We start from the raw sequence: 13863 nt of genomic DNA, 5'->3' as shown, positions 1-13863 counted from the left end.
AGGAACCCAGGGAGGCCCCACTACACGTTGGCTCAAGGCGCTGGCTGAGGCCACCACCGTGGCCCCCGTGGCCCCGTCTCCAGCCCCGGCCGAGGGCTTGTGCTCACTGGACCTGCGTCTCTTCTGTTTCCTAGGCAACCACTCGGGCGTGGTCCTGAGCATCAACTCCCGAGAGATGCACAGCTACCTGGTGAGCTGATGCCGCCCCAGCATCCGTCGTTTCACCCACGGAGGGCACAGAACCACCAGTGAAGCCGGCGGCTGGACCGGCGCCCCTCAGAGACCTGCGGAAAGCCCCCTCCCCGAGTCGTCCCCACACCAGGCGACAGGCACCACCCCCTCTGATAAGTCGAAGCCCGCCCAGGCCCACGGGGGCCCACGGGACCCCCCGGACATGGCCCTGCCCCTATGGGACACCAGGCCTGACTCGGGCAGGTTCTGCCCCCAGACCCCACACACGGCTGCCCCACGTGCTGTCACTCAGGCCGAGGCCTGACTTCTCTGGGCTGAGGCCGGTCATCCTGGACCCCACCCAGTACCTTGAGCTGCAAGAGCTGTGGACCCGTTCAGACACTGTGTTGCGGGTTCCTTCCCCGCAGAGGCCGGAGCCTCCCTGACTTTGCTTCTTCACTCCCACCTGTGCGGCCGCCCAGTCCCTCTGTGGGAGTCCGGGAGCCAGGCCCTCCTAACACCACACTGCCCTCCGGCTGGAAACTGCAGCTGTGTAAATGCCTCTCTAGGTAGCTGGTGGTGGTGGTGGGGGTGTCTCACTCTCCGTCTTTATAGCCGGTGGTAGCCACGGGGGTTGCTCTGTCAGATGCCCGTACTCAGGAGCCCCTTTCCCTGAGTGCCCAGGGCGCCTCCTCTGCCCAGAGGGGCAGCAGCTCTCTCCCTGGTTCTCCCCAGGGCAGATGGGTGGGGTGGGCTCAGGGCCCAGTGCCCATGGTCCCTCACTCCTGCCAGCAAGCAGCACCATCCTGCAGGCTTCTCCCACCGTCCTGGGCTCTGGAAGGAGCCAGAAGCCCCCAGAAAGGTGGGTGGTGGAGACGGCTCTGGATGCACGAGTTTGCTGCAGTTCCTTGTAGGCGAAGGGACCCCGGTGGAAACCCAGCTGGGAGAGGCTGAGGATGGCAGGGTTGGAAGGGCCATCAGGGTGCCCCTCATTTTCAAGAAGGGGAAACTGAGGCCCAGGGAGGAGAGTGACTGAAGGTCACAGCAGGGTCACAGCAGAGGTGGCCCTGAACCCAGCCCTCTGCTCCCCAGTGCCGTGCGGTCTCCATACCCCCCACCCCGTTTCCTAGAATCAGGGATGTTAGTGTAAGTCTACACATAGGAATATGGGGGGTGGGGGGTCACCTTTTGCCTTGAAATGGGAAGTCAGTAGCCCCTTCCTCCTCCCCATCCTCCCCCTCCTCTCTGGCAGGGCTCTCAGATGACCGTGGCCTCCCCTTCAGAAGGGGAGAACGCCAGAGCCCAGGCTGGTACGCGCTGGCTGGGGGTGAATCCGAATGAAGGTGCAGACGTTCTCCCATGCACCATGTCTGAGCTCGGGGGCATTACCCCATTTTCTCTAGAAAAGAAACATGGTCCATTAGAGGAGAAAGCCCAGGGGTGAATCTTCATGCCCCAAACAGTGCCCGGTGGGGAGGAGGCGCCTGCTCCTTGTTGAGTAAACCACCTGTGGAGATTGGAGCCTCATGTCCCTGGATTGGGGGACGTCCAAGGCCACAGGACAAGGGGAGCACCCTGGGCTACACAGGCATGGAGGTGTCCCCAACCATGCTACCTGCCCCCCAGACCCAAAGCTCTCTCCCCATCTTGCCTGCCCACCTGGGGGTCTTGCGCCCCCTCCACCACCCCCACCCCCGCCAGAGGCGGCCCTGCAAGTTGTCCTCAAGGTCCTCCTGGAGATGGGATCCGGGACATGGGCCGTGACTCTCTGGGACCTTGCCACAGCCCCCACTCCCCTGCTTGCAGTCTGCAAGGACGCCTTTGCAGGGACTTTCATCCTGCTGGCCACCCCACTCACACCTGTCCCTGGCCAGCAGGCTGCCTGCGAGCATCAGGCACACAGGGACAGCCATGGCGAGCACAGAGCAGGCCTGGGGCCCACAGGCAACATGGAACCCTGGGAACCGCCCTCCCCCTTAGCTCACAGTGCCTGCGGTAGCCACTCTAGGTCTCTGGCCTTCCTTGACCACTCGTTTAATTCTCTCAGCTGTTTGGGTAGGGTTTTTCCCTTTAGTTATTTGTGGTTTTCTTGTATTTTATGTTAATATTTCTATTAAGAACATTTTGGGCATGTGGACCCAAGCACCTGGGAAGGAGGTGGCATCTGATACAGTCTGATATGCTCCCGTCTGTGTACCCATGGAGATCCAGGCGTGGGCCCGTGGCTGTCCCTGGTTGTAAATTCAAGGGTCTGCATATTTGACATTCAGGTAGACACGGTTACCTGGGAGCAAGGCCATCAGCTGCCATGCACATAACAAAGAGACAATGCATTCCTTCTTATTTTCCCTTTTTAAAAATCGATGAATCATTTGTGATGCTTTTAACAAAGATTAAATGAATTTGATCAGCTTTTGCCTTATTGTGAAGATACTTTCCTCACTTCCCGAAATGCACGTGGGCGCACACACAGGCCCCTAGGACCATAGTCCCAGAGGTGAGGTGGCTGAGGACCTTGTGCAAGGGACAAGGACCAGGCCCTACACGTTGGGATGTTGGGGGAGGCTGCACATGGCAGTGGCCTTCAAAGTAATGATCTCCCCGGTCGGCTCTCAAGCACTTTCATACATGTGGGCTCGTTCTGTCACTCAAGGCCAGCAGCCAGCAGAAGGGGAACCAGAAGTGTCGGCCAATTTTCCAGAAGAGAAGCAGAGGCCCCCAGAGGCTGAGGGCCTGGAGGTGGTGCAGCACAGTCCCACATCTGATGGGACTCCTTTATTTCTGAAATACCGTTTGCTTTAGTCTTTGAGTTGACAGAAGGAGGCACGGACTTGTCTATCCCAATTGATGCTTCAGCCTCAAAAACTGTGCGTTCACCATAGCTAGCGACTGAGTGTCCACACCTTCTCTGAAACTTCAACTGTAATAGCTGGAAAAGAACATTCTTTCTTCTCACTCTTGTCTTACATGATTAGAGAGAGAGAGAGAGAGAAGATGGAGAGAGAGAGAGAGAGAGAGATGGATGATTAGAGAGAGAGAGAGAGAGAGATGGAACACATACTTTCCAGATGTGTTCACATTCGCTAAGTGGTCCCCAAGCCATTTCTGGGAAGAATGAGGTTGCAATTGCCTAGTGGCTGCTCAGGGGGAGAGAGCTGGCAAGGGGCTGACAGCAGATGCCCTGGCATCCCAGTGAGCCTCTGCTGAGAAGCCCTTTTCCCAGGAACCGTTGTCCCAAATATGGTCAACTTGCACGTGAAAGTATTTTAAGAGCGGCAATAAAACAAGGCATTCTTTTCACAGCGTGGAGTGATGGCGATTCTGTTTTTGCCTTGCACACAAGTCAGCGCAGGGTGGGGAGCAGGGAATAGCCTCCAGGTGTGACTGCTGAACCATGTCCAGTTTGCGGGGATGAAATAGACCCACTAAGGTGCGGTAGAGCGGCACCCCTCAAACACACACACACACACACACACACACACACACACACACACACATCCACCTCCTTCTCTGGGCCATGACATGTTCTTGTGGAGTAAAAACTGTGGTTTTCAGCATCAACTTCCTGCCAGATCTGATGCCTCTTTGAACTTGTGCCAGGCTCTGGGCTCGGCTCAGGGCCTGAGGCAGCGAATGGATGTGACCAGGCCCCTGGGCCTTGAAGGAGACTCAGGCTGGGTGAGGTGGATGAGGACTGCACAGCTCAACCAGGGAGGACCTGGCCCAGCTAAAAATCCCCAGTCCAAAGCCACGATTGAGCCAGGCACAAGATGAGTGGAAGAGCTTGTGAGAAGATGGAAAGGAGCTGGATGCCCAGGGTTGGTGCAGTGCAGAGGCCAGCAAGGGGTGTGTGTGTGTGCTTGTGTGTGACCAGGGACAAAGAGAAAGAGTGTGAACACAGCAGTGTATTTCGGAGCCCTTTACATGTGACCATTTTATTCCCTTGTGCTGACTGCCAGGACTCAGGGAGGAAGTGAGAATCCCTCAGCCACCCTGTTTGACAGTTTCCATTCCCACTTCAGTGCGCCAGACTCTGTGAGTGTCTTCTCCCTGGGAAAAGCTAGTGGGTGTGGTGAAGGCTTCATGCTCCCACAGCATCCATCTGGAACCTTTGCTGGAATGATCTCCCCAGCTGGTGGCAGGAGGCCACATCTAGACAATGGGAAGGACCATGATGGCGTTAACGAAGATATCACCTGTTTGGATGATGGAGCTAATGGAGGCGTCACCTGTTCGGATGACAGAGCTAACAGGTGTCACCCTTTCAGATGATGGAGCTAAGGGAGGCATCACCTGTTCAGATGACAGAGCTAACGAAGGTGTCACCTGTTCAAGTGATGGAGCTGATGAAGATGTCACCTGTTTGGATGACGGAGCTAATGGAGGCGTCACCTGTTCGGATGACAGAGCTCACGGAGGTGTCACCTTTTCAGATGACTGTTCGGATGACAGAGCTAACGAAGGCGTCACCTGTTCAAGTGATGGAGCTAACGGAGGCGTCACCTGTTCAGATGACAGCAGCAAAGCATGCCCATTGGCTCTGCATTTGTAACATGCCACACGATGCTGTTTGGCCTCTTCTCCAATCTGAGCTTCATGTAGACAGGGCAGGTACAAGCAGCCAGGTCACAGATGAGGAGACCAAGACATCCCAGGTGGCTGGGAAGGGGGCAACAACTTTTAACTAAAATATGGGGCATTGCTTGAAAGCTCCAGCTAAACCCCAAATTTGAGGTAGCCTTGAATTTAGTGTCCAGAGTCATTTGGGAAACAATACATCTCAAAGGAACAGAGAGAAACTTGTGATGTCATGGACATGTTGTATCATGTAACATGTATCACAACATGTTGTATCACCTCAAAGATCCGACGTGCTCATTCCTTTGGTTCAATGGGGGAACAGAAATGCCCGATGATGGAAGATTCCGACAGTCAATCACAGTGGCTGCTCCTGAGGCCTCCTTGCAGCAGGGGAGTTGGCCACCAGGGCCTTGGGGCGGCTCTCGGAGAAGGGGCTGGGGAAGGAGCATTCTGTGTGTCCAGCAGGCCCAGAGAAAGGCAGCCACCTCATTTCTCAGTCACGTGGTCCCAGAGGCCCCTTTCTGTGGCACACCCGTGACCTCTCCAGAGGACTCCCCAGCAGTTCCAGCCCCAGCACGCAGGGATGTGCCCCCAGAAGGCACTGTGAGGACGCTGCTTCTGAGGCTGCTGTCAAGACCGGCACCCATTTCCACGGAGATTTGTGCAAAATCAGGATTGGTGGCCAAGAGGAAGTGGCCGCTGGCATCCAGAGCCACTGGGCACTCCCAGCGGTGCCTGGGCTTTTCCCCGTCCCACATACACAGTGTCACCGAGCACCAACGTAAGACAAGGCCGCTCCAGGATGAAGATGAGTCAAGACAAAAGTGAGACCACCGTGCAATCAGACCACACAGGAACATCGTCCAGCCCCTCAGAAATGTGTAGACACCTCTCCCTGCTGAGATGGGCGAGGGCTGCTGTGCCACTGGCCGGGCTTCTGCCTCCCCTGAGTCACCCCTCCCTCTAGCTAGAGAAGATTGATTGAGACACCAGATCCCAGCATGACCCCGCCTCCTCACAGCCCCCAATCCAGAGCCAAGCCCGGCTTCCTTGAGTCCCCTGCCAAATCGCCTCCCACTGCCCACACCTGACAATCATCAGGCCCTTCTAACCCCGCTGAGACGCCCAGGTTCTCCTCGCTGCACTGAGTGATAACCCAGCTTGCTCTGCTACAGGTGAGCTCCGGGGGTCCCAGGCTGGGAGGCACTGACAGAGTCCTCTTTTAGTGGGGTGGGGTGGCACTGGGGAGGAACCAGTGTCTGTACGTGGGCAGCGCAGACCCACTCAGCAGGAGCAGCCGGATGGAAACCCACGCCAGCCCCAGCTCAGCTCTAACGAAAGCCGGGGAGACGCAGCTACCTCTGCACACGTGGGTTTGGGGAGGGGCGTCCCTGATTTCCCCACCCGTCCTAGCCACACCCAGAGTCCTTAGGCAGGAAAACGTGGCATGGGGGCTGCTGGAATGATTGCCAAGCACTGCCATTTCCAACGGGGCTTGGTGGCAATGGCACTTCACGGCTGTCCCCAGCCTCTGCTGGGCCTGGCATGTTCCCATCCACCGGGACGTCTGCTGCAGCCTGCACAGGCTGGGGGCTTTTTGCAGTTGAGTGAGTTCAGACTTGCCAGTTCCAGGCTCTCAGTGGCACCAGCCCAGGCATTTAATAATGTGTGCCCAGGACCCAAGGCCAATTCTCCCCTGGGGCCACACTGCCTGGTCCAGGGCCTGAGAAACCAGGCGGTCAGAGGCCCCGTGAACTGACACGGGCAAGAACAGGAGGGAGCAGGCCTGGGTGAGAAATTAAAACTTCTCTTTTGGAGTCGTTAAGCTGGGGGCACCTGCCTGTCGGATGCCTATGTTCTCCGGAGCCATTGGCTGCGTGAGTGTGGCCCTCGGTGGGGAGAGGTCTGAGCTGAGAAGGAGCAGCTACCCTGCAGAGAGGGCGCCCAGGGGAGAATGTGGCATCCAGGGGGCGGTGAAGCCACACTGCCGAGTGAGGGGTGCTCACAGGCTGCAGAGAAGCTGAGTGGATGATCCGGCCAGACGAGGCCTTCAGGGCGCACGAGGACAGAGAGGGCTCAGGGCGGGTGGAGGGAATCGCGGAAGGTGGGGGAGAAGACAGCCAGCATACATGATAACACTATCTAGAAGTTTCTCATAACTCAGGAGCAGAGAATTGGGGCAGCGGCTGGGAGTGTGTGGCTGCGGATGGTTTTGGGAAGAGAGTGGTGCGTTGGAGGAGACTGACCCAGTAGACATGGAGAGACAGGTGGTGCAGGAGGGGGCGGGCCTATCCCAGAGCAGGTCCTGGAGGCGCCAGTGTCACAGAGCCCGCAAACAAGCAGAGGGGCTGGCCAAGGCAGAAGCAGGAGCTGCATCCCTCGGAATAGGCCCAGGAAGGCGGAAGCAGAGGCTGCATCCCTCAGAACAGGGGCCCAGGAAGCACTGAGTCAGTGGTTTCTCTTCAGACGGCTCTTGTGTTCTCAGGAAAGTGAGAAGCACCAGCGTTGCTGAAAGTGAGGCGGGAGGGGGCCGAGGAAGCAGGAGGAGGTGTGAAATTATCATTAGGAAAAGTGAGAAAATGGATAGACCAAGGGAGGTAATAAAATTGCCGCAGGGTGAAGCCCCCACTGGAGATTTGGGTCACAGGGTTTAATGCAAAGCCTTCAGTGTGGCTCTGTTTCTCCCAGCCACAGTCCACCACTCGGGTACAGGGGCAGGTGGGTGTCCTCAGGTCCCAGAACCGCGGCAGCAGCTCCAGACTCAACACTTTCTTCTCATAAAGAGACACTGATCAGGTCACATGGCCATCCCAAAAAGAATCCCTGTGGCTCACTGTCTTACTCTAAAATCACATGCTCCCCCAACCCTCTAAGCCACAGGTAGGGCCTCACCCTGGCAGCTGAGAAACAGGAAGAGTGCTTCCATGCATAGACTAGGAAGGCAAGACAGCCAGGGCGCCAAGTGACAGACAGCCGCCACGTGGCTCTGCACTTGGGACAAGGAACAACTACAAAATGCAGCCAGAAATAAATGCTCCGGTGACCTGGGTTTAAAACCAGATGGTGGGATCAGGGATGACCCCATCTCAATCCCAGGGATCTCAGGTGGCATCAGTTAAAAACCAGACGGTGGGATCAGGGATGACCCCGTCTCAGTCCCGGAGGTCTCGGGTGGGATGGGTTTAAAATCAGACGGTGGGATTGGGGACGACCCCGTCTCAATCCCAGAGGTAGATGCAGGGCGATGGCCTGCTGCATACAGAGGTTTGTCTGGGGACCTTGCACGCCAGGCTGCTTTCAAGATGAGAGCAGAAAAGAAGGGCTTGATCAGCTCTACGAATACAGCAGGCAGGAGACAGGACACAGCTTGTGAACTGGAAAACACCAGGTCTGAAGGGAGCCCTCCTCATTCGGGGATAAGTAACTCGAACAAAAAACAACCACAGTATCGAGGGGCCAGGAAAATAACCCCACAGTCTAAGGCAGCTGGAAGTCTGCCCCGTGGATTCAGAGAAAAGACACGCTGTGTGGAAACAAGTGTATTAAAGGCAGCTGGAGAGAATTTCGGAAATTATATGCATTTTGCCTTGATGTAAAATGTAAGAAAATATGCCCTCTTTGAAACAAGATAGTACAAATCTGCAGCCTGAGTAGAAAGGAAAGTCATTGAAGTAAGAGGAGCAAGAAAAGCACTAATGTAGGAGCAGAATTAAAATGTGCATGAAAGAGACAGTACAGAGGATGAGGCAAAACTGTGTCACCATCAAGTAAGACTGATGAAGTATCTCTAAGACGAGCAGAGGAGTGAGGAATAGAGAAAGTAAAAGATATGTAAAAGACTGCATGAGCTCAGCAGTAAAAACCAGGCATTCTGGGAACAAGTCAACATAAACTGAGCTGAAAAATATCTGCTTGCAGATAAAAGAGGCTTACACGGTAATAGGCAAAAGTCCATCCTATAAACATTCCAGAATTTGAAAGATAAAGATTTTAAAATCTACAGGCTTCTAAGCAGAATAAACAGAGCACTTACGAGGGAATAGCAGGTAGGGCTGAGGGTCCTCCACGGTTCTGAATTGCCCGAAGACCACGGTAGAGGGATATGGAGAGGAAAATCTGTGGCTCAGTTTCAGTCTCTGTTACTCATTTGTAAGGGAAACAGAAGGATTTGTATGCATTTAAAAATGTATGATTCATGCACCTCCCAAGAAAGGAAAAAAAACCTCAAAGATATCCTCTTATCCATCAAGGGGTGATTCAAATGCAGGCACTTCAGTAATAGGGCATTTGGAGGGTATGAAAGGATTGTAGTAGCATAAACACTGCTAAACAGTGTTCACCTAAATAAATGTGTGAGTAAAATATAGTAAAAGTTAAAAATCCCTGTGCACGGCTCTGAAAACCAAAGAGAGGTTTGATACTTGTTTTGAGACAACTGCAAGATGAGATTTAGGTAATTATATGGATTCCACATGGCTTCTGACCAGAAATCCCCAAATGATGACTGCAGGGTTGCTGGGCATTTATCTCTCACCGCGCACGCTGCTGTGTCTGTTGTCAACTCAGCATTACTTATGTGTCCTCTGAAGTTCTCTTCATGCAAAGGAGACCCTGAGAATTTTATTTCTCAGAACCGACTTCCCCGTGTTTCAGGAGTAAAATCAGCCAAATAAGAGGCGTCGGTGTTGATGCCAACAGCAGACAGGAAGGAGAGGCCACTGTTCACAGAGGCAGTTACAAATAGGCGCGTGGACAGGAGCAAAGGTGGATGTAGCTCCCAGGAGAGCCCTTGTGAACCATTTACTTTGCCGTTACAAACTGAACTGGCTCCTGGAAATTTCCAAGCAGTTCCTGAGATTTGCAGCCCCTTCTGGCGAAGTTGTTGGGAGCACTCTCGTAAGTGAACAGGATTTTCATGGCAGCTCTCCAGCCCTTCTCTTTACCAGTCCTTGCAATGGTTGTGTAAGCCTTGAATTCCCTTTATTAAGTCGTTCCTAGTTGGAATAACCACAGCAGCTTCTAGATTCCTGACCAAAGCTGACTGACTTAATATTTGGGATTTAGCACATTTGTCTCTTACCAAGGCTTCTAGAGAATCTGCAGTTTTCTCCTCACCAGGCCCAATTGATGTCATATCATGGAGGCAGTGGGTCAGCATCATGTTCTATGTAACAGTGAGACAGGCATCCCTGGAGACTGAGAGAGCTGGAGCGTTGACGTTGACCTGAGCAGGAGCTGTAAATGTGCGCTGCTATTCCTGACAGGTGAAAGCTACTTGCTTATGGTGTTCTTACTAATAGGTAGAGAATCATACTTCATCACCACCGAACGCCTTGAAAGGTGTTCACCAGCTGATCTGCACACCAGGCACGAGGAACTATGTTTATGTCAGTGAAACTGACCACATCTGGTCATTTTCATTGCAATCACCTGCCATTGCAATCACCACCTTCAAAGTTCACAAGCTCAGTCTTTTACCTAGGAGAAACAGAAGTGTTTATGGAGATGCAATAGAAATCACCACCTGTATTAGGCTGTGCTCACATTACTATAAAGAAATGCCTGAGACTGTGTAATTTATAAGAAAGAGGTTTAACGGGCTCATGGTTCGGCAGGCTGTACAGAGCGCATGGTGGCATCTGCTTCTGGGGAGGCCTCAGGAAGCTTCTAATCATGGCAGAAGTTAAAGGGGGAGCAGGCACATCACATGGAGGAAAAAAAAGCAAGAGAGAGGGGGTGGGGAGGTGCTGCACACTTTTAAACAACCAGATTTCACAAGAACTCACTCATGATCAGGAGGATGTACAAAATCCAGTCACCTCCCACCAGGCCCCACCTCCAACACGGGAGATTACAACTGAACATGAGAGTTGGGTGGGGACACAGATCCAAACCGTATCACCACCCCTGCATCCTTCAGGCCTTGCTTGGATCATGGCACTAATCTCTGCAGTTCTCCTGATCTTGCAATATTGCTTTTGTTTACTGTTTTAGTAGGTAGAAGAATTCGCAGGGGCCTTTCACTTGGCCCTTCCTACCACATTGAGCCATTGTGTCTGGAAGTCATGTGAGGATTCTTCCTGTTGCCTTGTGTGTGTCTCACCTACACATTCAGGTGGAGGGAATGATCATAGGGTGGTTCAGTAACATGCCAGGCCCACTGGAACTCAGACAGGGGCCAAAACCCATCAATATCCTGACCACCACAAACCCTTACTCTGACTGGTGAGCCACATGGTCTGGTTGATCCCAAGGAATTTGCTCGAGGTCAGAGATAGCGTCCATTCATTCTCCCAAACTGTGAGGAGTCTTCCTTGGTGCACATCACTCCAGTAAGTGTCTTTGGGGAAGGATAGGAGGAAATCTCTGTTATAAATGCATGGGGGGACCACGCCTAACGGGCTATCACATCCCCTGTATTCAAGGGCCTTTGGGTCTGCAGATGGAGACCCGAAGGTTCGGAGGAAATCTCTGTTATAAATACATGGGAGGACCACGCCTAACGGGCTATCACATCCCCTGTATTGAAGGGCCTTTGGGTCTGCAGATGGAGACCCGAAGGTTCGGAGGAAATCTCTGTTATAAATGCATGGGGGGACCACACCTAACAGGCTATCACATCCCCTGTATTGAAGGGCCTTTGGGTCTGCAGATGGAGACCCGAAGGTTCGGAGGAAATCTTTGTTATAAATGCATGCGGGGACCATGCCTGAGGGGCTATAAGTCCTCTGTATTCAAGGGCTTGGTGTCTGCGACCCGGCTCAGGTCTGGGGATGGATTGATAAGGACCCTAAGTTTTGCGGTGACTCAAGCAAGGTCTCTAATTCCCAGATGCAGACAGAGCGTGTTTGTTTCTCTGTTTGCTTTGTGCAGATCAAGGGAAGACCTTAGTGGCCTGTGTGGGGACCTCCATCCCAGAGACACCTTGATCCCTTCATCACCACTGACATCTCTGTGGGTTCAACCATGATGATTATGGCTAAGCTCTTGTCTCCCATCCCAATACACAAGCCTACTTTGTCTCTGGAAATTAGGAGCTGCCATTATCCCTATGGAATGCAAGAACCCAGTTTCAGTGGTGACAGCTCCTGCTCTCCACTCTGACTTGAAAAAGCAGTCACCACAGAGCTTTTCAAGATCCCAGAACGAGTGGACGTCTCCCAACACCTTAGCCAAGGGAGTGTCTCTGGGCCCTCCAAGTGCATGATGACAGAGAGGGTGAGGCTGCAGCACATGCCCGCCAGACCCACGTGACACGCCCATCCCCTTGCGACTGACGGTTTCCTCCCTATGTGTCCATGGGAGGCCTGCTTTGCTTCACTTTCCAATCGGCCACAGCCAGAAGCCCAAGTCCTTCTCCATATCCTCTCCATGACTTATAATTACATGTTTATTAGCAAGGCCGCGGGCTTCACATCCACCTCCATCCACAGCCAGCCTTCTCCAGCTACCCCGACCAGGCAGGGCTGACTGTTCTCTTTCCCATGGTGTCTCCAGCACCTCAGTCTTGGTAGGTGTTCAATGAATATTTCCTGGATTAATAAGTGAATGAATTAGTCACAGAAAATGGGACAGTCTCTAAAGCTGAAAAGATAACCCACAGAGAGGATGTCAGCTCGATTCAAGTCTTACAGGTGTCGTGGGATATGTCACGATCAGTACGTGCCCACTTGACGAGTGTAAAACAGACCTTGAACGCTCGGCTGGTGAGCTGACTCATGGAAAGCACCTGGAACAAAGCCTGGCACAGAGCACAGGATGCCGTGAGAGGATCCGCTGCTGCTGCTGTGGTTAAATTAGTGTTTCTGAAAAGCTTCCTGGGCCAAGCCAGTGCTAGACAGCAACAATGCAGAAACAGGCAGCCAGTGCCTGCCCCCAAAGAGCTCCCAGTCTCTGGGAATGTGACACAGGCTTAAAACCAGGGGTAATATCATAGGAAAAGTGCAAGGGAAGGGTTCTCCTGATGGATTCATCCAGAGCGATGGGACCTGAAAGCATCATGCATATTGATTGCAGAAGCGGCAGACCTGTGCAGGGAGAGCAGCATCAGTACACACACCTGTGCAGGGAGACTGGCATTGGGACACACACCTGTGCAGGGAGAGGAGCATCAGTACACACACCTGTGCAGGGAGACTGGCGTTGGGACACACACCTGTGCAGGGAGAGCAGCCTGGGAACATGCACCTGTGCAGGGAGACTGGCGTTGGGACACACACCTGTGCAGGGAGAGCAGCCTGGGAACACGCAGCTGTGCAGGGAAGGCGGTGATATGGTTTGGCTGTGTCCCCATCCAAATCTCAACTTGAATTATATCTCCCAGAATTCCCACGTACTGTGGGAGGGACCCAGAGGGAGGTGATTGAATCATGGGGGCTGGTCTTTCCCGTCGTTCTCGTGATAGTGAATAAGTCTCACGATATCTGGAGGGTTTATCAAGGGTTCCCACGTTTGCTTCTTCCTCATTTTCCCTTACTGCTGCCATATAGAACGTGTGTTTCGCCTCCCGCCATGATTCTAAGGCCTCCCCAGCCATGTGGAACTGTAAGTCCAGTTAAACCTTTATTTTCTTCCCCGTCTGGGGTATGTCTTTATCAGCAGCGTGAAAACAAGCTAACACAGGAGGGATCGGGGCAGGCAGTTGCGCAGCACACCTGGGAAGCAGGGCTGTCCCGGCTGATTCTCGGTCAAAGGGAAAAAGGAAGGGGACACACAGTGAATCCTGGCAATGCATCCCCCGAGGGTAATACCAACCAGGTGCATTGTCCCCGTTTCACGGGCAGTGTTCGGAGAGCTCCGAGACAGTGCAGGAGGAGAGCTGCTCTGTGCAGGGCCCTGGGCAGGAAAACTGTCAGGCCCAAGAGGAAGGTGAGGAGGTTGGGAGGGGAAGTGTCGCTCTTTCCACTGTTTCTTTAACATGGAGGACCACCTGGTCTGGTCCTCCCCAAGGTGCCTCATTAAGGTGGGATGCAAAGGCCCAGGGGTGCCATGGGAGCAGTGGGTCCCACCCACTGTAAAGGCCCAGACACCTCTCCGGGGAGGCACAGGGCTGGTAGCACCAGAACTGTTCCCAAGGCGTCTAGATCTGCTGACAGACATAAGGCAGGAGGA

At 53.5% G+C, this 13863-nt stretch overlaps 1 protein-coding gene across 4 annotated transcripts in view; it reads left to right on the top strand.

The window, feature by feature from the left end:
• SORCS2 (sortilin related VPS10 domain containing receptor 2) overlaps nucleotides 1–2583 on the top strand; it is a 569237-nt gene extending 566654 nt beyond the window's left edge. For all 4 annotated transcript variants that reach the window (XM_028848328.2, XM_028848326.2, XM_078003137.1 and 1 more), the window contains one exon: nucleotides 135–2583. In XM_028848328.2, the coding sequence (XP_028704161.1) occupies nucleotides 135–199 (65 nt within the window). In that variant the 3' untranslated portion in view covers nucleotides 200–2583. The remainder of the gene's footprint in view (nucleotides 1–134) is intronic.
• The last annotated feature ends 11280 nt before the right edge of the window (nucleotides 2584–13863 follow it).

Source organism: Macaca mulatta, chromosome 5, assembly GCF_049350105.2.
Source record: "Macaca mulatta isolate MMU2019108-1 chromosome 5, T2T-MMU8v2.0, whole genome shotgun sequence".
In the NCBI taxonomy this organism is placed as follows: domain Eukaryota; kingdom Metazoa; phylum Chordata; class Mammalia; order Primates; family Cercopithecidae; genus Macaca; species Macaca mulatta.
This window is presented reverse-complemented; position numbering and strand designations above follow the sequence as displayed.